The 25,269-nt window shown below is 41.1% G+C and overlaps 2 protein-coding genes across 2 annotated transcripts in view; one reads left to right on the top strand and one right to left on the bottom strand.

Moving 5' to 3' along the window:
- The first annotated feature begins 116 nt into the window (after positions 1 to 116).
- On the top strand, positions 117 to 24,503 carry KPNB1 (karyopherin subunit beta 1). The gene is made up of 22 exons (XM_070389752.1): positions 117 to 442; positions 546 to 604; positions 2,663 to 2,845; positions 5,102 to 5,302; positions 6,352 to 6,504; positions 8,129 to 8,188; positions 8,749 to 8,838; positions 9,188 to 9,298; positions 10,287 to 10,388; positions 11,918 to 12,142; positions 13,032 to 13,223; positions 13,994 to 14,124; positions 14,671 to 14,818; positions 15,148 to 15,219; positions 16,408 to 16,552; positions 17,780 to 17,862; positions 18,347 to 18,454; positions 18,821 to 18,964; positions 19,076 to 19,181; positions 19,737 to 19,851; positions 20,351 to 20,512; positions 21,448 to 24,503. Coding segments are annotated over exons 1-22 (2,631 nt in total). The 5' UTR covers positions 117 to 402; the 3' UTR covers positions 21,449 to 24,503.
- The window catches only part of LOC138983944 (WAS/WASL-interacting protein family member 1-like), a 12,989-nt gene continuing 6,170 nt past the window's right edge, over positions 18,451 to 25,269 (bottom strand). Inside the window, exon 6 of the mRNA XM_070357321.1 lies at positions 18,451 to 18,586. The gene's annotated coding sequence lies outside the window, so the exon portion shown is untranslated. The remainder of the gene's footprint in view (positions 18,587 to 25,269) is intronic.

Below are 25,269 nucleotides of genomic sequence, written 5' to 3'. Positions count from 1 at the left end.
GCGGAGAGGTCCGGCCGAATATCCCTCCGCCTTCCTCCCTCCCTCTCTCTCCCTCCCTGCGAGCCGCCGTTCACTTACCGCCTCCCTTCCCTTCTTTCTCCCTCCGCCACCCGAGCACCAGCCGCGCTCTGAGCTGCCCCCGGGGTCCCTCCCCCGCCGTCAGAGGAGCAGCTGCCGCCGCCGCCAGCAGCAAATTAGGAAGAGGGAGGAAGGAAAGGAGGAAGGAAGGGGAGCTGGAGCGACTACCAAGAGGGAGCCGGTGAATGGGCTTGTGGTGACCCCCGCCCCCCACCCCACCCTCCCTTCCCACCCGACCCCCAACCCCCATCCCCAGTTAAGAGCCGCCGCCCGAGAGGCCGGGCCGTCGTCTTAGGAGGAGTCGCTGCCGCCACCACCTTCGCCATGGAGCTGATCACCATCCTCGAGAAGACCGTGTCTCCTGGTAGGACGCGGGGGCCGGGGGTCGGGCTGAGGTGATTGGGTGGGGGGAGGGGAAACCCTGGCCCCTCTGACCCTGGCCCTTTTCCCACTTTCTTTCCCCCCAGATCGGCTGGAACTGGAAGCGGCGCAGAAGTTCCTGGAGCGTGCGGCCGTGGAGAACCTGGTGCGTGCCACCCCACGGTCCCCCATCCCGTCTCCCCATCCCCTGCGTGCGGGCCTTCCCGCCCTCCCGGAGGCCCAGGCCTCGGGAACCCACCCCGCCCCATCCCGTCCCCCCCCCCCGGTCCAACCTAACCCCGCCATCGGGAAGCCGGTGGGTGTGTCCCGCCCCGGGCCCCGGCATCTAGCCAATGGCGCGGCGCGCCGGGGTGACTGCCGCCCAATCGGCGCGCGGCCTGAGGGCGGCGGTGCAGCAGGAGGGAGAAAAAGGGAGGGAGGGGAAGTTAGGTTGCGCCGCGCTGCGTGTTCAGCAAGGGTGGGGGTGGGGGAGCCGGGCCTAGGGGCCATGTGGAAGCTCCGAGCCCCGCTGCCCGCCCTGTTCGGATCAGGACCGGCTCTCTCCTTCCTGTCCCTTGGCCCCTATGATTTTCTACGTACTTGCAGAGCTCTACCTTTCCAGTCTCCCTTGATCTATGTTCATGGCCAGGCCTGCACCTGAATGCCTCTTAACCCATTCCGGCAATGTTTCTCCCTTTCTTGACTGGTTATTCCTCTCCCAGGTCCCCCCTTCCCCTCAATCAGTAGAGACTAAATCTGCACCCAGATAACAGGCTGAGGCCCATCCTTGAGATCGGGCCTGTTTCCAGAGGAAATCACAGAGGAAAGTTCCTCGTTTATCATATTTTCGAATTTAAGGGGTACAGGGAAAAATGAATGTTAAGCCCACTAGAGACTGGACCTCTCTATAAGAATTGTTAGATGGATTGGTTGAAACAGCCTGTGTGCCAGTGTATTCCCTCCTGCTGGGGGGATGGGGAGCAGAGAAAAGGCTCAGTGATACTAGACATGGTTTAAGGTAAATAACACTGTAACCAGATGTGTTCTTTTGTGTTATCTATGTAAAATAACACAAGCAAAAACAGTGACAAGGAGTATTTATATTTTATACAAGCGAGGCTTTTTTGTGTTTTGTGGGTTCCCCCCCCTTGTGTATGCTAGTTTTTGTTGCTCATCTTTTTATCCTTAACTTTGCATAGAAAAGATTTTTATCCACTAGTATGAAACCTTTGGTATATATATTTCTGTTTTCTGGTTTTGCTAAATTTGCAAGAAGCCTTTTCTTATTTCTAACATTTATTTTGTCTTGTTCCCAACGTTTCTAACATTCTTTAATTAATGAAAGTTTTAAGAATTATCTTCCACTGTGATTAAGGAACTTGTTAGTGGTAAGAAACTGTCTGCTTTTGGGTTTTCCTGTTAACTTTTCCATTGGAGAAAGCTTTTTGTGGGGAAGAGTAATGTGTATTAAGATACTTAAACCAAAGGAGTAGTTTTGGGGACCTCTGCAGTACAAAAGGTTGAGTGGATTTAAAAATCCACTGTGTTTAAACAACTCAAGACCAAAATGAATAGGAACCTTTAGTGTGGTAACCATAAAGTCATTTTCCTTTGACATTTTTATCCTTTCAGTTGCCCCCTATTTTTAAATATTTGTTATTGCTTTTTCCTTATATATATGTTTTACATTGTTATCCTCTTGCTGAAGCACTTAAAACTAAAGATAAGCCTCCTAAGTCTGTTTTAGATTTAGAAGTACTTCCCTCTCTTATGCATGCTTTCATGGGATCAAAAGCTACCCTTGAATACCATTCTTTTTGGGCTAAGGTTTTTTAAAATCTAAATTAAACAACTTTACTTTCTACCCTATCATAACATATTAAGTTAATAAGTATAATTTACTGAGGTACCAGATACTATTCTAGGCATGTAGAAGAATCCTCTGACTACCAGTTTGTCAAACTTGTTTTAATTCTGGGGGATCTAATGTGAAGATTTGGGCACTAAGCTGTAACTCCTTGTTAAGTGCTGAGTCTGTGTGAGAAGATGGATGACTTCCTTATGTACCAAGTAATGTTTTTTTAGGAATCTTGAAGTAAATATTTTGGCATTTTCCTGAGACATTATGTTATGTCCTAAAATTTTTAGGTTTTCCCCAGTTTTTTTGGTGCTATTCTCAGTTGGTGAAATTCCTAAGAGGTATTTTATTCACATCTCTTAACAGCCCACTTTCCTTGTGGAACTGTCCAGAGTGCTGGCAAATCCAGGAAACAGTCAAGTTGCCAGAGTTGCAGCTGGTCTACAAATCAAGAACTCTTTGACATCTAAAGATCCAGATATTAAGGCACAATATCAGCAGAGGTGGCTAGCTATTGATGCTAATGCTCGACGGGAAGTCAAGAATTATGTAAGTAACTTTCATCTCCCTTTGGTCATATTAGCCTAGGGAATGTGGGTTCTTTTGTCATCTACTTGGGATAGGGCTGACAGTGTAATAATTGATTGGGGGACTTAAATTTGAAGATGAAAGTTGTATTTAAGTCTTTCTCATACAGTCTTTTTCCAAGTGATTCTTCCTTAGTTAACTAGCATGGAGCTTTTCTTGAACATCTACTGTAGATAATTCTCAATGTTTGGTGGGTTAGGCATGGCACTGTGTGGTCAGGAAGGGAATTAAATGATCTCTTGGGCCTTTCAAGCCCAAAGAGTTTATGAAATAAGGTTATGACTTTAATCTTGTTTTTATCTATTTAGCAAATTATGAGAAACTTTTAGAAGTATCTGGCTTTTTGTCAGTGTTTAAAAGAGTTAGCAAATGGGTGTTTTGTTTTGTTTTTTTTAAGGAAAATTGAATGTCCCTTGTTGCTGTCTGTGCATTATGGGGTTCTTTTGAGTTTTTTGTTGAATTAGAAATCCATAATTCTTGCCACAGCAGAGTATCAGAATATATGTATATATATGCTTTTTAAAAATTAGATCTTTAGTGGCCTGTCTTACATGAATAAGGTGCAAAGAGTAGTAAGTCAAGAATCTGTGCAGTCAGATGGGCCCTGCTATTTGATGGGAAGCCATTGGGAGGATTCCTGCGTCTGTACTTGTGCTGGTCATGGTTCTGCATATCATATTTTCTGTTTCCTGGTTCTGGGTGTCAGCATTAGGTAAATTAGTGCCCTTTGCAGCAGTAACTTGTTTCTAATTATGTACCTCTTTCTCCAGTCTTGCATGGAGGAACTGATGACAAAAAACTGGGTTACAAAAGCCAACTTATTTTGAATCTTCTTTGGAATATGTATAGCTATTTCTATCCACTTGAGTTTGCTTATACAATAACATTTTAATCTTCTTCTCAGTAATTTGATATCAATGAAGTTCATCCCATTAATGACTGGAAATCTTGATATTTACTATTCAATTTCTCATTCTCCTCAAATTACACAGTAGTAAATGGGAGAAGACATGATCAGAACTGTAATTGGGGGTGGGGCACATCAATCTTAACCCCAGAATTTTTTTTAAATTTTGAGTAAGAATTTCTATCAGCATTATTGAGCTTTTGTGCATGAAAGGTAATAGCAGTTATTTAGGGCTTTTTTTCCTTTTCATAGCACATCTGGTAATACTCTCAGTGCTGGTGGTTATTTCTTTTTTTGAAATCTGGGTCTTGGACAGAGTTGAGAGCTAATTTCTTACTCCTCTTATTTCTGATAATTGAGTATTACCATTAGGGTTACCCTTGGTTAAATAACTTTTAGTACTCAAGAGTTAGACATTTAGTTTTTAAATCACCTGAGGTAATATTAATAATGGTCTTTTGGAAGCAACTTAAAGGAGAAAAGATAAACACAGAGACTGGGATTCAGTATGCGTTCCATATGTACTAGGAGCTGGTGCAATACAATGTGAAGGCACCTAATGATTTCTTAGTCTGACTTGGATTAATACCTGTTCACCCCCTGCCCTTTTGGACAGTTCATCTCATTCCTGCTCCCTACCCATGTCTTTGACACACAGATTTTGTTAAAGTCCAGTCTAGCTCTGGTAGGCCTAGAGAGCAAAACCTTCATTTACAATCAGTCAGACTGTTTCTGAGCTGATGATATACCATGTAAGGGGGAAAGATAGGAGGGAGTTCATTATTATTAGCTACAAAGCAGGATACTAAGTGACCTGACCCAGTCAGCAGAGCTGGCCTGAATGTCTGGCAGCTACTCTTTGTCCTGTGTTCATGCCAGGAACAGTTAACTGTTTGCCTTTTTGAGTGGACTGGTGAGTCTTAGTGAGTTCATTGACTGAATTAGCTGATCATGGTAATGATTAACTCTGGGTCATTGTGGCTTCATTCTTTGTCTATACTTGTGCCTTTGCTACTTTCTTACCTTGTGTTGAAAATTGAGGTGAGGTCTCTGGCTTTGGAGATTCTATTTGGAAATAGGGGGTGGTTGGTTTCATTTCTAGGCTCTGGGGCAATGCTGATGCTGCTGCTCTTGGTGTTGAGGCCAGCTTCATTCCCAGCAGTTGGCCTATGCTATGTATGCCTTTTCCTGCTTTGCTATATTAAAGATAGTTCAGAGACTGATAGAAGATGTGTGCTGGTAGGCACAATGTTTTCAATAGTATTACGAATTGATATCTTCTGTCTTTGTGTGTGTGTGCCCCCGCACAGGTTTTGCAGACTTTGGGCACAGAAACGTACCGGCCTAGTTCTGCCTCGCAGTGTGTGGCTGGTATTGCTTGTGCAGAGATCCCAGTGAACCAGTGGCCAGAACTCATTCCTCAGCTGGTGGCCAATGTCACAAACCCCAACAGCACAGAGCACATGAAAGAGTCGACATTGGAAGCTATTGGTTACATTTGCCAAGATATAGTAAGTACTGTATCTAACTTATGTACTGCTGATTCCCTCTAGTTGTAACATGCATGGTATTAGAATTATTCTTTATCATCATGAAAAAAAAAAAAACAAGCTACTGCAATGTGTTTTGAAAGTAGGGCTATTTGTTAGACTTCTATATTTGGATAGTTAATTTATCCTCATATTGCTAATCATGCCCTAAAGGAAAGAGACTTTTAAGGGTCACAAATTCAAGATGAAAATCCCTGTTTGGAAAGGCATAGAATCTGCTTCCTCTCCTTGACCTAATCCCTTTCTGAACATCCTCAATGTAGCAGGGATGCCGTGTTACTTTTTCGATGACTATTTTACAGAAACAGTTTGCCAGCTTTTGCTGTTACTGGTTTAACCACTGGAGCCATGACACAGTATGTTAAATGCAGCACTTCTAGGACTCTTGCTGCTGAGATTACCACTTCTGGTATCGGGTTTTTTTTGTTTTTTGTTTTTTTTTCTATTTCTTCAGATTTTATTTGGTTTAGATGCTAAGTCGTGTCCGACTCTTGCGATCCCATGGGCTGTAGCCCGCCAGGCTCCTCTGTCCGTAGGATTCTCCAGGCAGGAATACTGAAGTGGGTTGCCATTTCCTTCTCCATTGGTATCAGTTTTGATATACAGATCTGATGAAGCAAAGGAGTCCACAGCACCTGACTCCGTAGATGTGCCCAGGTGTTGATCCTTGGTCCTCATGTTCTGAAGCTTTACTTCAGTTGGTACAGATGGCCTGGAAGAAACACCACACTGCCATCTCCACGTGCACAGAACGGTGGGCGGGGGAGCCAGCATTGCCTCATGCCCAGAGTCATTATGCTAAGAAGTCAGGAGATGAAGTTGATGAGTTTAACTTGTTCCAGTTCAAGTTTGGACTATCAAACCCTGGGATATTTTGTAGGTAGTTTGTCCTTAAATGGAAATGTTTGGGGAAAAATCAGAGAAAGTCTCATGATACTCTCTTGAATAGAAGGACTGCTGATTAGTCATGAGCTCAATTATTATATTCACTGCACTTCTGCTTGTTTCAGGACCCAGAGCAGCTACAGGATAAATCCAATGAGATTCTGACTGCCATAATCCAGGGGATGAGGAAAGAAGAGCCTAGTAATAATGTGAAGCTAGCAGCTACTAATGCACTCCTGAACTCACTGGAGTTCACCAAAGCAAACTTTGACAAAGAGGTAAGTGTCTTTTGATTAAAAAGTATAGGTTCAGAGGATGAGGCAGGGGAATTAAATGAAAGTTTTGTGTTGTTTTAAGGTTATGATTCAGAAAGTACTATCTTGTTTAGAAGTATTTATTTCTAGTCTAGTTAAGATTTGTGTTTTGTGAAACATGGCCATGGAGTAGGTGTTTGCCATTTCTCTTTGGCTTTTGGGAATAATGTGATCTAAAATGTTTCTAGGCTTAGGTTTTCCCTTTTGTAGTCCAAAGTGTGAGTATGCTTGGGGTTTGTTCTTTTTTTTAATTATGGAAATTAGGCTGTTTCGTACTTCCATAGGAAGGTGCTTTTGGAAATTAATATATAAATTCTATTTTGAAGAGCTGACTCATTGGAAAAGACTCTGATGCTGGGAGGGATTGGGGGCAGGAGGAGAAGGGGACGACAGAGGATGAGATGGCTGGATGGCATCACCAACTCGATGGATGTGAGTTTGAGTGAACTCCGGGAGTTGGTGATGGGCAGGGAAGCCTGGCGTGCTGCGATTCTTGGGGTCGCAAAGAGTCGGACACAACTGAGCGACTGAACTGAACTGATTTCCCTCTATTATTTATTTTTAGTTGTGTTAAAATGTACAATAAAATTAAGTTGACCATCTTAACTGTTTTTAAATGTATAGCTCAGTAGTGTTCAGTGTGTGCACGTTGTTTTGCAGCCAATCTCCAGAACTTTTTTCATCTTTCAAAACTGAAACGTGTTAATTCCCTGTTTTCCCCTTTCCAGTCACAGGCAACCAACTTTTCTACTTTTCTGTTCCTATGAGTCTGTTTACTATAGATAATTTATATTAGCAGAGTCATACAGGATTTGATTTGTCTTTGTGACTGGCTCATTTCATTTAGCATTATGTCTTGGGCTCATTCCTATTACAGCATGTGTCAGAATATCCTTTTTAAAACTGAATAATATTCCATTGTATTTGTTTGTTGATGGGCATTTGGTTTGCTTCCTTCTGCCTTCTGGTTATTGTGAATAGTGCTGCCATATGTATGGGTATACAAATATGTCTTTGAGAAGTTGTTTTCTGTTCTTTTGGATATATTATCCAGAAGTGGAATTGCTGGATGATATGGTCTGAAAGCATTATGTATATTTCTTAACTCTTTAGTTGGGCTTTCTGGTTTTTTGGGGGGGCCTTAGATTGGACAAAGTTGGGATGTCTAAGAAACCAAAGCAAACTGCAGTTCTAATTGCTTGGAAAACTGGGTTTTTCCTTGTAGATATCAAAAGAGGATGGTAGCAAACAAAATTCATTAGTCTTCTATATTTTACCATATTTGATCTGGGTTTGTTTAAATTAAGAATTCTCTTTTAAATGCAAGGAAAGGAATTTTCCTGATGTATGATTTTTTTTTGTTTTAACCATCTTTATTTAAATCCTGTGACCTACATTTTCTTATCTGCTTCCTTCTTCAAGTCTTGTTTTAGTGAAGATCATTTGAGGGATTAAACGATTAGGGACCTCCTTAGAGGGCAGGTCAAATAGTAGACACCAGGACAAACACTAGAGTCCTCATAGTCCCATTGCTGTGTCCAGGAAAACCTGCAAACTTCTAATTCTCTTTATTTTTGTTCTTCTGCAGTCCGAAAGGCACTTTATTATGCAGGTAGTCTGTGAAGCCACACAGTGTCCAGATACGAGGGTAAGTGTGAGGTCATGTCTTCTATCTTTCCTAGGAAATGCTCACTCTAGCATAGTAGTTTGAAATATTGGAATCTGGTGACTTCAGAAATAGCGTTTGACTAATACTTTTATTAATAAAAGAATTTTTATTCAATATGTTGGAGAAGAGGGAAGAATAGTCTTTGGAAAGCTAACATGATGGAAGTTGCCATCCTCTTAAAAAAGATTTAAGGGAGAAATGGTTTGTGATCAGCCTTGCTACTTAATTGCTGTAGGGTTCAAGGGCCCGTTTTCTGTTATAGCCTTTGAAACAGCTTTTCTACTTCAGGAACCTAAACCTTGACCCTTGAAGCAGGTGGAAGTAACATCCAGTCTGAGGGCAATAGTGAGTAGTCCTGCCAAGGGTTCCACAGACACCTTTAAAGTAAAAAAGAAGGAGAGGAAGATATTACCCAAATATGCATCAGTTGACCCTATAGATTATTGACCCACTTAAGTGAAGCAGTTACTCATTTACCTTTGTCAGATTGCATTGTTATTAAACTAAGAAGTAAACGGTTTAATTTGATGTTTGCACAGGTACGAGTGGCTGCCTTACAGAATCTGGTGAAGATAATGTCCTTATATTATCAATACATGGAGACATATATGGGTCCTGCTCTTTTTGCAGTAAGTACTTCTGTTTTATGCAGTTGACCATATAGCTAATTGCAAAAGCCCCTTATTCTTAGATGCTGTTCTGTTGGTTCTGTAATTTTTTATTTAATGTTGTGAAATCAAGGAAATTCCTTGAGTATTAGATTTGAGTTCATCAGCAGTGTGCCAAGAAAACTTGTGCTAACTTTGTACTCATAAAAAGAGTGTATTTTAAAACTCTGTTTCTTCTTCCTGCCTTTCATTTCAGACCTAGCTTTCATAAATCTACATTTTTGAAACTTGAATATCTGTGGTTGTAGGAGGGGTCGAACTTGAACCAGCACTTATTTGGAACCTGGGGTATCTTGTTTTCTCTCTTAAGATCACAATTGAAGCAATGAAAAGTGACATTGATGAGGTGGCCCTACAAGGGATAGAATTCTGGTCCAACGTCTGCGATGAGGAAATGGATTTGGCCATTGAAGCTTCAGAGGTGAGCTGAGGGTTGATGTGGTGGGAGCTGTTATTCTGACTGGGTTTTGGGACTTATCTTTTTGGTGGATGTTACTTTTCTCCTCTGGGAGAGCTTTATTCTGACTGGGGTTAGAAGGTATCTCCATTTGTAGAGATTTTGGGTTTGTTTTTTTTCACTAGCCAAAGCCATGAGGCATCTATTTTTACCAGTTGGGATTTGTTGTAAATATTAGTCCTGTGAACACAAGGGGGCAGCAGGCAGTCATATTTTAACCAGATGCTATCTGATGCTGAATTATTTTCTTTTGGAAGTCCTAATGCAAGGATGGGATGTATAATTGATAGCTTACCAACTCTGGTGAAGAAATTAGATATGGAGAAAGGGGTTAGTTCTGCACTTGCAAATTAAAATTCTGGCTTTGTTTCCAACGTTAATTGTCTTTATGTCCTTCAGAAAGCACCGTCTTACTTTTGGCCTCCTTATGGGAGCTTAGTGCATCTCTTTATCCAAAGGTCAATTAGTGAAAAAAGAATAATTCTTTTTATTTTTTTTTGAATTTATTTATTTTATTTTATTTTATTTTTAAACTTTACAATATTGTATTAGTTTTGCCAAATATTGAAATGAATCCGAAAAGAATGTAATTCTTAAGATTGCCTTGATCCTTTAAAGTCCATTCTATGTATGGCCTAAAAGAATCTCACTGAAGTAGCTAGACAAAATGAATGCCTCCAAAGACCACTCACACTGCATGTTACCATGTGCTTCACATGTCTTGGCGGGGGGATGGAGCGCACCTCAAGGCATGCAGGATCTTCCCTAACCAGGGATGGAACCCATGCCACCTACAGTGGAAGCGTGGAGCCTTAACCACTGGACCGCCAGGGCAGTCTCCGTGGCCCTGTGTCTCTGTGCAGACCCGTGGGCAGCTCTCGCTGTGTGCCTTTATATGGTACACCTTCATCGTTTGTTTGCTGCCATCCGAATTTGCTATGTTTCTCTTCAGGCAGCAGAACAAGGACGGCCCCCTGAGCACACCAGCAAATTTTATGCCAAGGGAGCACTACAGTACCTGGTTCCAATCCTCACACAGACACTAACTAAACAGGTGAGTTACCCTCCAAATCTAGTCAAGTGAACTGTGAAGCCGTGGTAGTGGTTGGTTTGCTGTGGAACAGTTGGCATGAAGGAGCTCCACAATTCTGAAACAACTTGATGTTCTGTTATCCATGACTTCAAAGAGCTGAACTGGATCTCTAAGGTCCTTTAGGCTCTGAGTAGTTTGACCAGATAAAAGTAACAAGACTTCATGAAGAATGTGGGTTTAATGAGTAAATAGAGAAAGTATCTGTTTTTTAAAAAACTATTTATTTTTGGCTCTGCTGGGTCTTTGTTGCTGCGCGCAGGCTTTCTCTAGTTGTGGAGAGTGCGGCTACTCTCTAGTTTTGGTGAGCTGGCTTCTCACTGCAGTGCCTTCCCTTGTTGCGGAGCACAGGCTCTAGGGCACGTGGGCTCTAGGGTGCTGCCCTTGTTGTAGCGCATGGGCTAGGTTGCCCCACAGCCCGTGGGATCTCCCCGGACCAGGGATTGAAGGGTGTCCCCTGCATTACAAGGTAGGTTCTTAACCACTGGGCCACCAGGGACGCCCTGAGAAGTTACCTTCTAAGAAGTGTTCTTAGTTTCTGGTGTTCCTTTTTGGCTTTATGGTGTTCCTTTTGTTTTGGTATGGTGTTTAGAAAGATTCTGTCACTTCACCTGTTCTGGTACATGTGAACTGTACCAAAGAGCTGGCAGTGCTCTGAGGAAATAATGCTGTAACTGAGCACTGCAAAATTTCTGTGTATACAGGAATATAATTTGTTTTTAGGGAATTTCATGACTCTTAATATAGCAGTCTCAAAAGATAAGTAGAGATATATTCCTTTGAAATGGACAGGGTGTGCCCTTAAAGTTTCATCTCATCTTTCAGTTTTACAGTTGATATTTTTATCTTTTGATCTTAGTATTTTTGCTTTTATATATTTTTGCTGTGCTTCTCATTTGGGAACAAACCATTCTTTAGGTATGTAATTTTCCGACACTGGATAAGTATAATTGTCTTAAATTACTCTGGTGTGAATGGCCACAATAAAAAACACCTTGATTTCCAGTTTCAAGGGAGATCCAAATGTAATCTTTTTTTTTTTTTTCAAATGTAATCTTTTTTTAATTTTTGAAATATAACAATTACTGGCATACCAGAAGGCTCTGCCTACCAATGCCTTCTTCCTCTTCCCTCACCTTTATCTCCATAGGTCTTGACTGATTTTGAGCTTTATATTACTAGTCATTTAGCTTTCTTCTGTTCTGCCTTTTACTCGATGTATTTGAAATTGCATCTGTATTCCATGTAGTGGGAATTTGTTCGTCTTGTTGTATAGTCGTGAGAAATAACCTTCCCTCTGTCTGCATCTTGTTTAACAGAGGTTGTGTTGACGAGTTTTTGTGGAGGAGATAAAGATAGGAAGGTTTTCTATTTTATTTACTTCCCCAAAGCTTAAGCTGTAATGATAATTGGGAGTACTATAATCAGAGGACCTTTTGAGTTGATGAGCTTCTTTGATCAAGAACTGAACTACCGCCACATTCTTTCACCAGGATGAAAATGACGACGATGACGACTGGAACCCCTGCAAAGCCGCAGGGGTGTGCCTCATGCTTCTGGCCACCTGCTGTGAAGATGACATTGTCCCACATGTCCTTCCCTTCATCAAAGAACACATCAAGAACCCTGACTGGCGGTACCGGGATGCAGCAGTGATGGCTTTTGGCTGCATCTTGGAAGGACCAGAGCCCAATCAACTCAAACCACTAGTTATACAGGTGAAGCTGAGGGAGCGTAGGGGTGGAAAATGGGACATTTATTGTTTAACCTTTTACTTGAAGATTTGTCTTTAAGAACAAAGCTGTAAATAGTCTTCCACAAAAGTCACTTCTAGATAGCTATTTGCTGTCAGTGAGGCATAAAATGTATTTCTTACTTAACTTTTATTACAAAAACCATATGACTTGAAAAATGGAGAAAAGGCCCCCAAAAAGGTTACCTTTAATTCTCTTGCCCAAGGATAACATTATTAATGCCTTGTATTTATCCTTGAAGGTTTTTTCTATGTGTGTGTACTAGAATGGAGGTCTTAACTGTATGAATGCTTTTACAACTTGTTTTTTGTTGGTTTCTTTTTTCTTCACTAAATATTATAACACAAATAATTTTCCATGGTTTTTGATGATGTGAGTATTCAGTCCTCAGGACAAAATGACATGTAATGAAAAATCTTAATGAAAGTTTTGTTATTTATTTTGCTACAGCAAGTGACACAAGAGTGCATTTTAGTTGTTTAGTATATAGAACGCAACCTTTCAGGAATAGCTAAATGCCATTTCAGCTGCATCCTGGGATCTCTGCCTGAATAATTCAGTAAAGATGGCAGAACGTATTCATACCAAAGTCTTAATAAAACTGTACTGAGATTTGATGAAGAGAGAGGGACTTTCTGTGTTTCCAGTTTTTGTTATATTGTTGAATATTTGACAAGCATATCTTATAAAATGACAAAACTGTTTTGATAACTGAGTTAAAACCCATCCATCAGTATTTCCTCTTCTGAGGTGTTGGTCAGCATGAATTTCAATCTTTGTTTTGCTTTGCCAATAACTGTTATGTTTACAGGCTATATTTGTTTTGCTTTGCCAATAACTGTTATGTTTACAGGCTATGCCCACCTTAATAGAATTAATGAAAGACCCCAGTGTGGTTGTTCGAGATACAACCGCATGGACAGTGGGCAGAATCTGTGAACTGCTCCCTGAAGCCGCCATCAATGATGTCTACTTGACTCCCCTGCTGCAGTGTCTGATTGAGGGCCTCAGTGCTGAACCCAGAGTGGCTTCAAATGTGTGCTGGGTGAGGCATTTTCTTCCTGTTGAGATAAGGAGCTTGACTAAGCCATTGGCAAGGAAGTAGGAGGTGTGGGAGAGAAATGGATCTACCTCACTAGAAGGCTCTTTTGAATAGCATCTCCTTCCTAATTTCATCAATTAAAATGTGGGGGAGATGTAAGCTGCATGACCCAGAGGGAGCTGTTGACTCATGGTGACTGGTTTAGAACAGTCATGCTAACCCAGTGGGAAAACTCTCTGGACTTGGTTTTCTTTCTTTTCTTCAGTGGCTTGGGGACAAGAAATTTTAAGGTAGAGAGTTGCTGGCTACGAAAAGTACCATTGCTGAGAAGGGGGCTTGAGGGAAGGAAGGTAGGCGGCCCAAGTGCTGAGTCAGTATAGGCTGAGTATAATTCGCTAGGGAACTTTGGGATTTGGGGGAGGAAGTTCAAATAAGGAAGGAGTGGGGTTGAAAGGCTTTCTGTGAGTGGAAAGAGAAGAAATGAAGTGACAGGCATTCATGGTAGGTGAGAATACTGTACTGTTTAGAGAATGTTTCTCCTGTGGGCAGGAGAAATAAAATATAAATATAGATACATTTATTTAATTTTAAGGATACTTACAGATGTTGTCTTGAGATGACCTTGACAGGAAGAATTAAAGATTCACTGCCATTGATTTATTCTTAAATCAGTTGAAAAGTAACACTGCCCAGGGTATTAAGGGAAAATGAGGTGATCCTGGAATGGGGTTCTTTTCGGGACTAATTTAATATTTACTCTGTCTGGGTTTAAGGCTTTCTCCAGTCTGGCTGAAGCTGCTTATGAAGCTGCAGATGTAGCTGATGATCAGGAAGAACCAGCTACCTATTGCTTATCTTCTTCTTTTGAACTCATAGTTCAGAAGCTCTTAGAGACCACAGACAGGTAACTGATACTATACAGAAATGAGTGGTGTTTTTGCATCCAACTCCTTTAACACTCTTTTTGTGGGCTGTCTAATATAAAAACATTGCGATAGGAGAAATGAAAAGAATCCTGGTGCTTCACTGCCTGGCTTATGGGATTTTAGTTCCCCAACCAGGGATTGAACCTGAGCCCTTGGCAGTGAGAGCGTGGAGTCCTAACCACTGGTCCACCAGGGAATTCCCAAGATATCTTTTTCATAGCTTTTTGTGCAAACTACTCTATTGTCCACATGGGTTCTTCAACATTTTTGACTATTTTTCATATAATTTTAGCCCCTTCCTAAAAGGGCCATTCTAATTATCAGGTCTGGAAACTGTATTGAACATAATCATTGGCTCAGAGATTGAAATTTTGGTTCCAGGCTGTATTGTTTGCCAAAATCAGATCAGGTGTGCAGCCATATTGGTTTTGGGGTTATTTTCAGTGAGATAATGTCTACATAAGAATGACTCTCTGTCCTTTCTCAGTTAAGACTTTGAGGGTTTTTTGCTGTGTTCCTTATAGACCTGATGGACACCAGAACAACCTGAGGAGTTCTGCATATGAATCGCTAATGGAAATTGTGAAAAACAGTGCCAAGGATTGTTACCCTGCGGTTCAGAAAACTACTCTGGTCATCATGGAACGACTGCAACAGGTGCTCCAGATGGAGGTGAGACTGAACACCTTCCTGATGGGAAGGGTGTGGTACTTTACACATAGCTCTATTTTCAAGACTGTTCTCTTGTTTTCAGTGTTTAAGTATATACGTTGTTAGAAAGACATAAGGCTCATACAAAAAATGTTGCAACTTCCAATTGCATTGCTTGCTACAGTTTATTCATATATGTGTTACACCATATATATACATAAGTTTTTTATTTACTTTCCATTAGAACTAGTAGAGATTATTTATCCACCAAAAATGGAAACATTTTTGGGAGGGCGTTTAGAGCCTTTTAGAAGGTGTTTATTCAGAACACGATCTTCTTTTCTTTGTAGTCACATATCCAGAGCACATCGGATAGGATCCAGTTCAATGACCTTCAGTCTTTACTCTGCGCAACTCTTCAGGTATGATGGTGCCTTATCACTTCATAGCACCAGGGAAAGATTGTGTCTCAGGATGACAAGTTCACGCACACACAGAACTCTGAAGATGATGTTGTGGGTGGTGATGGTCAGAGGCGCTTCTCAAAAGACATTCGTCCGATTAGGAGAGTTTCCCATTTTCCTTTTCTTGTCTGTCCGTAAAATTTGCCTTTTGTACAATACAATGCAATTTACCTTTTGTACAATGTAGGAAAGGAAACTCCTCCCATTTGTGATGGTCCTCCCAAACATGAAGTTTTTTGTATTAACAGCCTTTCGTTTTGGTTTTCATCAGGTTGTTCAAGTAGCCTGGTCAGATTTGGTTCCCAGCTATGGTTCACTGAGCTAAAAACAGAGCCTTGTGTTTTTGCCATCATCTTTTGAAGCAACTGCTATTGGAAACTGTATTATAATTGTACTATACAGATTATAAATGTATAATTTACTGATAATCACACTAGACTTTTTTTTCTGAGGAGAGACTGGGAAAATGTTACTCCAGTGTGATGGCATGGCTGAAGAGTTACTCCCTTTTTTACCTAAGAATAGGGAAACCTTGGAACTTGTCTAGTGCTTAGGGCAGGTACTAGGTTATAGAATTGAGTGATGCTAACTAGATCATCTTACCTATGACTCCCTTCTCCTTAAGTCTCCTTACGCCAGACTTAATTTTTTAAAACATGACTGTTAACAGGTCTTTCCTGATCCAGTGACATTAGTTGAAACAAAGGGTAAGGAGGGAGGTTTGAGGAATGTTGAATTGGGAAAAATCAGATTGGCTTTATCAAGACTTTGTTGACCACAATCTGTAAATGGGTTAGGCCATAGAAAGGGTTGCTTTATTGTTTTATGAGTAGCAATTTGCATATGACATGTCCTTCAAAGCTGAAATAATTTAACTGCCATTTCAATACAGCTAAATATGGAGGCAGATTTATCACGTGATGGAAGATCCTCTGTGTTTGTTCTGAATTGGGAAATAGATGAGTTATTTAGATGTATGTTTTCTTGCAGTTGATTTGCACTTTCAAAACTTCAGAGCAAAAACAGCTTTTCTCCCCAAAAAAGTTCTAGAGACTTAACTGATTAAAAAAAAAAAAAAGACACAGTATGGTGTGCTGTTTGGAGGGTTTGGAATCAACAGATTCTGAACTTTTATTCATTTTACAGAATGTTCTCCGGAAGGTGCAACATCAAGATGCTTTGCAGATCTCTGATGTGGTCATGGCCTCCCTGTTAAGGATGTTCCAAAGCACAGCTGGGTCTGGGGGAGTGCAAGAGGATGCCCTAATGGCAGTTAGCACATTGGTGGAAGGTCAGTGAGCCACAATCAGGCAAGAAAATTTCTTTAGAATGCAAGAGAGTTTCAGTAGCCGTGAAGAATTTTTGACTGCAAAAAGCATAGTCCTGTCTTTTCACTTACGTGGTATCGAGTCAGTTCAAAGTTGGATTGAACATAAGTATAAATTTGTGTATAACTGCCTTGCCACTCTCCCTGAAGTGAATGGGAGCCAATTTGCAAGTCAGGCTGGCAGCTCTTTGGTGGGTAGAGGGAACTGTTATCTACCTCATGTTCCTCGGGTTCCTTTTCCCCCTGAAACTTCACTTGCTTTATTGAGCCTTGATGCCTGTAAAGGATGGAGGAGCAAAGGTTTATGTTTTCTTTTCTGGCACTTGGTACCTTCTGGTTTGGGTTTTAATGCTTTGGATCTAGGTTGAGACAATATGGTGCCTAGTATGGAATGGAGTGAAACACTGAGTTCTAGGAATTAATTGATTTTCTGATTGTTACATATCTTAACTATTCAGAATTGCTTTGGGGAAACCATATCTGACTTCAGAAACCAGGAGTGCATCTTCAGTGGTGGTCTATAAGGTGTATTATTAAGGCAGACTCATTTCTAGCATAAGGAGCCTATGTCCAGTCCGTCTGGCCCCTTGTGACCACCCTGGCAGGGTGCAGAAGTTAATTTTTGTTCCCAGAGTAGCTGAATTGAATATGAAACCCAGACAGCTTTTCTGACTGGCTTGTTACATAAGTCCTTGATAGAATTGCTTAAAGATCCTGTTTTATTAAGCTGGCTTCTGGGAACCCCTCGTGGCCTAGTGGTTAGGATTTGGTGCTTTCACTGCCGTGGCCCATGTTCAATCCTTGGTCAGGGAACTGAAATCCCACAAGCCACATGGTGAGGCCAAAAAAACAAACTGGCTTCCAAAGAGTTCATGTTACAATCAGATGAAGAAGTGGAAGTCAGTATCACTAACTCAGCCAATTCATAATTAACCTTGACATTCCTTGAGAGCCATACCACTTTGTAGTTCAGCCAGAGTGAAATCTCACTCTGGAGATTTGGCATTATCTCCAGCAGTAATGAATTTGGCTTGTCCAAGATAGCAATAATGTCTTTATGATAAAATTGCTATTTAACTTGCATTTTACCCAGCCTTTTGACTGGAGTGCGTACATTTTGGGAGCGCTAAGATGGTTATTTTTGCTCACTTCTGTGATCCTGTGGTGCTAATAGATTGGGTTTTTTTACAGTGTTGGGTGGTGAATTCCTAAAGTACATGGAGGCCTTTAAACCCTTCTTGGGCATTGGATTGAAAAATTACGCTGAGTACCAGGTAAGCTGTGCTTTTCAAAAATAATATGTTTATGTCTTCATTTATACCTAGTAGGCATTACAGTGCAGAAATCTGGATCCTGTAACCCAGGTGGCGCTTCCCCATGTGTCATCCCATGTATCAGGGTTGAGCTACTTTGTTGCCATAAGTGTCTGAACTAAAAGTAGTCAGTAAGAAACTGGATATTAGACATACCAGACTAGCACCCTCAGAAAGGGTTTGTTTTCAATAAACCACCTGTCTCTGCCACCACCATCTCTGGTGAATATTGTCTTTTTTGTCCTTTCTTAATGGTAGTTTAAATAACCCTAGTTCTCTTTCTGCCATATTGGTTGTTAAAATGAACTAAGCTCAGGGAAGAAGGGTCTTTCCTTCTTTGACTCTAGGTTCATGTGGTAAAGGATCAGTAACTAGGTAAAAATCATGCCTTACCCCTGCAGGCAGCCTTTTCTGTTTCAGAGATGATCGACTTGATTCTTCGCAGGTTTGTTTGGCGGCTGTGGGCTTAGTGGGAGACTTATGCCGTGCCCTGCAATCCAACATCTTACCTTTCTGTGATGAGGTGATGCAGCTCTTACTGGAGAACTTGGGGGTGAGTGTCTATACACACAATCTTAGAAAGATGATTAAACATCAAGATCTGTGACAGAGAGTTTGGTATGTTCCAGAATGTTGGCTGTGGGCTTATGAAGGGAGTTGTTCATTTTCACAAGATGATTTTAACCTAAGGAAATAAAGGAATGCATGCTCAATGTATGGAACCTGAGAGGCGCAGGTGGGAACCTGTTAAGTGCAAAGGAAAAGTAAATATTATAATCTCTCCCTCTATCTAGAGATGACCACTGCTGATTTTTGTGTATGTCACTTACAGGTCTATACCCAATATATTAGTTGCTTATTGTTAAAAAAAAGCTCTTTGAGTCTTTGGACAGAACTGTTTTTTTTTCCTCCTTGTCAGAATGAAAATGTCCACAGGTCTGTGAAGCCACAGATTCTGTCAGTGTTTGGTGATATTGCCCTTGCTATTGGTGGAGAGTTTAAAAAATACCTAGAGGTTGTTTTGAATACTCTTCAGCAGGCCTCCCAGGCCCAAGTGGACAAGGTAAGCTTAAAGGTATCTCTAAATCCAGCCCTGATTGGAGGAGCGGGACTTTTGACAAATGTACAACCAAAGACCATCAAATACAGTGATTCTGTTCTTTTTCTCTTGCAGTCAGACTATGACATGGTGGATTATCTGAATGAGCTACGGGAAGGCTGCTTGGAAGCCTATACCGGAATTGTCCAGGGATTGAAGGGAGACCAGGAGAACGTACACCGTTGAGTATACATTCCAGTTGACTTAGTCTAGTGTGCAGTTAGCCAGATGGACTGTGTGTTCATTGCATGGCTTACTTGTAAACTAGCACTTACTGCTTAAAAGAAGGGGAGGAGGAACAGTGCTCTAATGAAGAGAGTAGCTTTGGGGGAGGTTATAGACTTTTAGTTCTGACCACTGCTTCCTCAGCATGCTGCCCCTCCCCCCATCCAGTCATCTGAATTGAAGGATTGGGGGATTAGATTTCCTCTGTCACCTGATGTTTTTTGTTATTGACTGGGGAAATGTTGTACCTCACACTTCTGATATCATAGGCTTAAAGGAAAGATTCCACTTGTCCTTCTACATATATGTATACATACTTGTGTTTGTTAAGGAGTATCTACCTCGTCTGTTGACTTGAAGAATGAGGAAAAATAGTTTGGTGTAACTGTGTACGACTAGTTCTCTGGACCAAAGCCTCCATGATGGGGGTAGGGTATTTGGGAATTTTGAAACAGGGTGTATGCCTGCCAGGTGGAGGGCAACCTCATTAGACCTTCTCTTTCTTTTATAGCGGATGTGATGCTGGTACAGCCCCGAGTAGAATTTATTCTGTCTTTCATTGACCACATTGCTGGAGATGAGGATCATACAGACGGAGTAGTAGCTTGTGCTGCTGGACTGATAGGGTAGGTTATACCCTGCTTCTGATAGCTGAATAGAATTTCTCACAGAAAATGAGAAGACATGTTAAAAAGAATAATTTCTCCCACCAAACTCTAAGAAGTGAGCTCTCAAAGAAGTATAGAAGCAACATCAGATCTATGTCCATCTCATATTCTGATGTTGGTCAACAAATTACCTCTGTTTGGCCTCCTCTACTGAGGGTTTCTGAGGCATCATTAGAAGACAGAACATTGGTTTTGAGGAGCTCAAAGACTTGGAGTCTAGTTCTGATTTTACCATGAATTAGCTGTGGAACCTTGGGTAAGGTCATTCTATTCTTTTTTTACATCTCATTTTTGTAATCTGTTGAGGGCAGGTATTAGACTTACTTATGTTGAAAATTTCTTCTGGCTTTAAAAAGTAGGTAAATACCAAGAAACCTATAGCTAGTTTTGGATGGTTCTAAACATGATCTTGTTGTCGGGCCAAGAGCTCATTTTTAGGTGTGTTTATTTTGCACAGGGACTTGTGTACAGCATTTGGGAAGGATGTACTGAAATTAGTAGAAGCTAGGCCAATGATCCATGAACTGTTAACTGAAGGACGGAGATCGAAGACTAACAAAGCGAAAACCCTTGCTACATGGGCAACAAAAGAACTGAGGAAACTGAAGAACCAAGCTTGGTAAGAGCTTGTTTCCACTGCCCTCTTTCTTGTGCTTTCTTGGGGAGGAGGTACATTTTCTTTAGGCTTTCCTGACAAGGACTATCTTTTGGTGTTTTGTTTTGTATTATTTCCCATATAAGTGCTTCTGAGCCAGGACTTTGTTCCTCAGCCTTGAACTAGTGGAAGGGTCAGGCAGCCCATCTTTCTTTGAGCCAAGTATTTGGTGATAAAGGACAGAATTTATATGACTAGAATTCAGTGAAGTCCCCAAATCATTTTGGAACCTTAATAAAGTCATCGATAATAGCCTTTTCCCGTAAATCTTTTTTTTTTCTGCTATTTCTTTCCTCATGTTCTTTTCTTTCTTTACTGAAGTGCTTTTAGACATGGCTTTCTTTTACAAAAGATATCCAAAGTTGGAGTTGTCTGACCTCTGCTTTGAAATATAGCTTTGTTTTTCCCTCAGATACTCAGTTATCTTACATCGCAGATCTCAGGGCTTCCCGGGTGGCACTAGTGGTAAAGAACCCACCTGCATGCAGGAGACGCTAAGGATATGGGTTCGATCCCTAAGTTGGGAAGACCCCCTGGAGGAGGGCATGGCAACCCACTCCAGTATTCTTGCCTGGAGAATTCCATGGACAGAGTAGCCTGGTGGGCTACAGTCCATGGGGTCACAGAGTCAGACACGACTGAAGTGACTTAGCACACACACACATATCTCAGTAAAATTGGCCATTTTGAGTTTTATCTTTATAGTTTCCCACCCTTTGTAAGTGCTAATGAAAGCAGGTAGATGGCATATTAGGGAACTAATAAAAATATAATCAGTGCTTGAAAAGTTGACATTCACTTCAGGTCTTTGAGCACTTAACTGTAGGAATCAGTGAGATGTTTGGCTCTATTGGCTATATGCAATCTCAAAAATTGACCTTTTTTCCATCTGTTTTTAGATCTGTTACCATTGGGATGATAACCTGAGACCCCCACTGGAAATCTCCAATCTTTTGAAAAACCCGGAAGTGAGGAGTGTGCACGGATGCTGAATGTTTGGGAAATGAGAGAATGAGTGAGTGAGGCTTGAAAACACACCATATTGAAAATCCTGCCACAGCAGCAGCTGCAGCCACCAACAGCAGTGCTGTTAGTGAGCTAAGTAAGCACTGACTTCCTAGAAAACCATAACGTCGGCCATCTTGGAAAAGAGAAAAACAGTGGATTTACTTGCTTATAAAAAAGGAAGCTCTCTTCCCAGGAGAGGCTAGAACTAGCTTTTCTGTCTTTTGGCCAGTGCCGAGTGGAATGACTAGTTTGGGAGAGGAGGAGGGACTGGGTTCAGCTGTGGTGCTTTGTTGTAAAAGGCAGCCTGGCCTTTGCTACTGATGAGAAAGATGGAGCCTGAGCCTCAAGCCCACCTTTGGTGTACCTTTGCCACACGGTACTGGTACTGTATGCGTGCCGGCTAAAAGGAGGGTGCGGGATTCTTTACAGTCTGAGAATGAGTGTGTGTGAATGAGGCGGTATCCACATTCTCAACTTCAAGTCATTGCAGTTTCCTTTTCCCAGAAAAAAAAAAGGGGTTAGATGTTGCATTTCATAAAACTAACTGAAGTTCGGTCTACTGATGCAGCACAAGAGATGTAAGAGAAGAAAAAAAAAGGAAAGACGCTCTTTAGGTTTTGTTTTTTGGGTTTTTTTCTTTTTCTTTTTTTTTAATTTTAGGGAAAACACTGACGAATGGTCAGAGCTCCCATCCTGATCTTTTCATCAAGGCGCCTTTCCTAATAATATGGTTCAACTGTGAATGTAGAAGTGGGGGGGGGGTGGGGGGAGAAAAAACAAACTCTGGAGTTAGAGGATATAGAAAAAATAAAAATACATTGTTACAAATAAAGAATGCAGACTTCAAAAGAAAGCCACAACCCAAACAAACCAAAATTTAAATACTCAGAATTGGCAGCACAAAAGAAAAGTTCCCTCCTGACGTGTATTGTGGTAGTCTGAACGCCCCCAGAAAATTGTGCCAAAGAGTTTAGAAAACAGACTAAAAACAAAACACATACAAACAGCAAACTTCAGGTAACTATTTTGGATTGCAAACAAGGATAAATTTAATGTTTATAAACAATCTGATAAAATAACCATTTGGAAACTGCTTGGCCTTCTGTTCTCATTTATTTGATTGATTATAATGAGGTATTGGTCTCTTGCTGCACATCAAAACCAAGTGATCAAAAGAATACATATGTGTGTGTGTATATATACACACACACATATATACATTAGAACTCTTGTGATGAAAATGGCACTTGAAAAGGTTATATTTTTCCACTGAAGTTGAAGATTAATAAAATGGTGTCAAAACATTACCCTGGTCACACGCTTTAATATTTTTGTTTAAAGTGTGATGTGCTATGATAATGATAAATCAGACAATTTTTTTCCCTTTTACAAAGGAACAGGGCACCTTGAATTTTGGTTTTAGCCTCTTTCAGCAATAAGGAGGGATGTCGGTGAGCTTTGATCCCCTTTTGGTTTTGCAATTATTAGGAGTTTTTGCTGGCGTTTTGAATATGCTGCTTTCAAAAGCACCAAGGAAGATTTTAAATTGCTTCCTGGTATTTGGAGGATTAAAAAATAAGACCTTAACTTCCCACTTTTACTTCCATTCTAGCAAAAAATACGGGCTTACATTTTTTTCTCTCTGCCAACTCCCTGTTCAGGCCTTCCATTCATAAGTGGGATTGGCTCAGTTTAGCCCATCCATATGGCAGCATCTCTAATAGCTCTTGTACAGGGTATCAGATATTGTGCCTTTTGGTGCCAGGTTCAAAGTCAAGTGCCGATCTATGAACCAGTGTACAAAAAAAAAAAAAAAAATCCAGGTGTCTGAAGGAAAGATGCTCCATTGTGAATAAAAAGCTCACACCAGCTCCTAAGCCCTATGAAGAGACCTGGCCTTCTAATGCCTTGTTTAAATTTTAGTTGTTCCTTGAGGGAAAGGATGATCTACTAACCATTCCTGATAAGGGTTGGTCAGGGCTTAGGGAGGGGGCAGGAATATTGGGGAGAAAAAAAATCTGATCATTCCTCAGTGCTACCCATTTCTGTCCTGTGTGGGCTGCTTAGCTAGACAGCAGGAGAATAAAGTACACCGAGAACCATAACGAAAACAAAACCTTCCGTGTGTTTTGTCATGTTTTGTTCCAGGGAAGCAGTTGACAAGTGCTGTTACTAATGCTTTCTCCCAGATCCGTTCAGTGATGGAGAGGAGGAAAGTGGGCTGGTTGGTTTGTGGTCTTGGTGCCTCGCAGTTTTCTTTGCACTGGTTATGCATTTATTATCCTCCTCTTTTCTAGTTACCTTTGGCTAGTAGGTCTTCCCACTGGGTATTTGTCCTTAATCAACTGTAACACCTAAGGCAACTGGATGCAAAATGCATTCTGTCCACTCACTGTCTGGGCCTTCCCCACTCTAGTCTTGGCACATTCCTTCAAGAATGTCATTACTGTCTGGTAAGATGTCAGTGAAATGTGAAGAAAATGGCATCAGACTAGGCTTTGGTTTGCCACAAGTGGCAGCTGCCTGTATCAATTACAATTACATTTATTAATTTTGCTTTTCATTTCCCCAGTTCCTCCCAGCTCCCTTCTGTTGAAATGTTGAGATTTTGGCTGTCAGAGGCAACTGCAACATTGCCTTAGGGACTTGTGGAGGAGGGGAATTGCTCAGTGTAGTAGTTTCATTTTCAGAACCAAGTAATCTAGTCACTCTTATATAAAAGTGTGTTGGTCCAAGTTGAAGAAAAATTCAAACTCCATCAGCTTTTGATAGCATCTTGGATTTTTAGACAACTTCAATCTGTAATTGGCATTCAGAATGCCCTTGGCATGCCAGTCTGTGATGGCAGTAAAAGACCTGTTAAAACACTTGAGCCCAACTTCATTAACCAAAACTGATACCACCACCTTTATCTTCTAAATAAAGTCCGCTTTATTTTTATTTTCAACATTTTGCTGCTTCATTTTTGGTTCTAGATGGTGTCACCTTTTTGGAGGTGAAATGAGCTGTTTGAAAGAAGCTGGTATGTATGGTGATAGATGTGTGAGTTGGGGAGAGGAAGGCCACATCTAAGGACAAGCTCTACTGTAGTACAGTGGGAAATGAGTGAGGAACAGTTTGCTACAAATGAGGCAGTGAGAAAGAACTACGTGGAGGAGGTTTCCTGTCCAGAGAAATCTGAAACTGCTGGAGCCTGTCCTGTCTTGTGCATACTTTTCAGGCTAATGATCTGGTCTGTCTAATGGCTTATCCAAAAGTTGGATTTTTTAGTTTGCAGCGTGTACTTAATTTCTGCTTACACTCTTTCCCCACCTCTGCCCCCCTAGACCCGAAACTTACAGAGGAAAGAACACTAACTTGAGATTAAGAAACGGTCCTTTCTTTCACCCTGCGGTTTATTAGTGCAGTGAGATGCCTGCAGGCTACTTTATGGAAAAGTGCACTTTCTTACTTTATGTTGGGCGAGTAAAATGAGGGCTGACCTTCGTTTCCTACCTTAGCCTCCACGTGGCCTTTCACCATTTCTGACCGCACACCCGTCAGTAAGAAAGTTTTGACCATGCACACCCTATGTGTTGATAGATGATATGCCTGTGCTACTGTACCTGTACATTGTGTGATCATAAGACACAAAAACATTAAAAAGCAATCATATGAAAAATAAATATAAGTAGGAGTTCTAATATTTTTTTTCTGTACCCAACTTTGGAGAT

Source organism: Bos mutus, chromosome 19 (genome assembly GCF_027580195.1).
Source record: "Bos mutus isolate GX-2022 chromosome 19, NWIPB_WYAK_1.1, whole genome shotgun sequence".
NCBI lineage: Eukaryota > Metazoa > Chordata > Mammalia > Artiodactyla > Bovidae > Bos > Bos mutus.
Note: the sequence above shows the minus strand (reverse complement) of the source record. Positions and strands in the feature narration are given on the sequence as shown.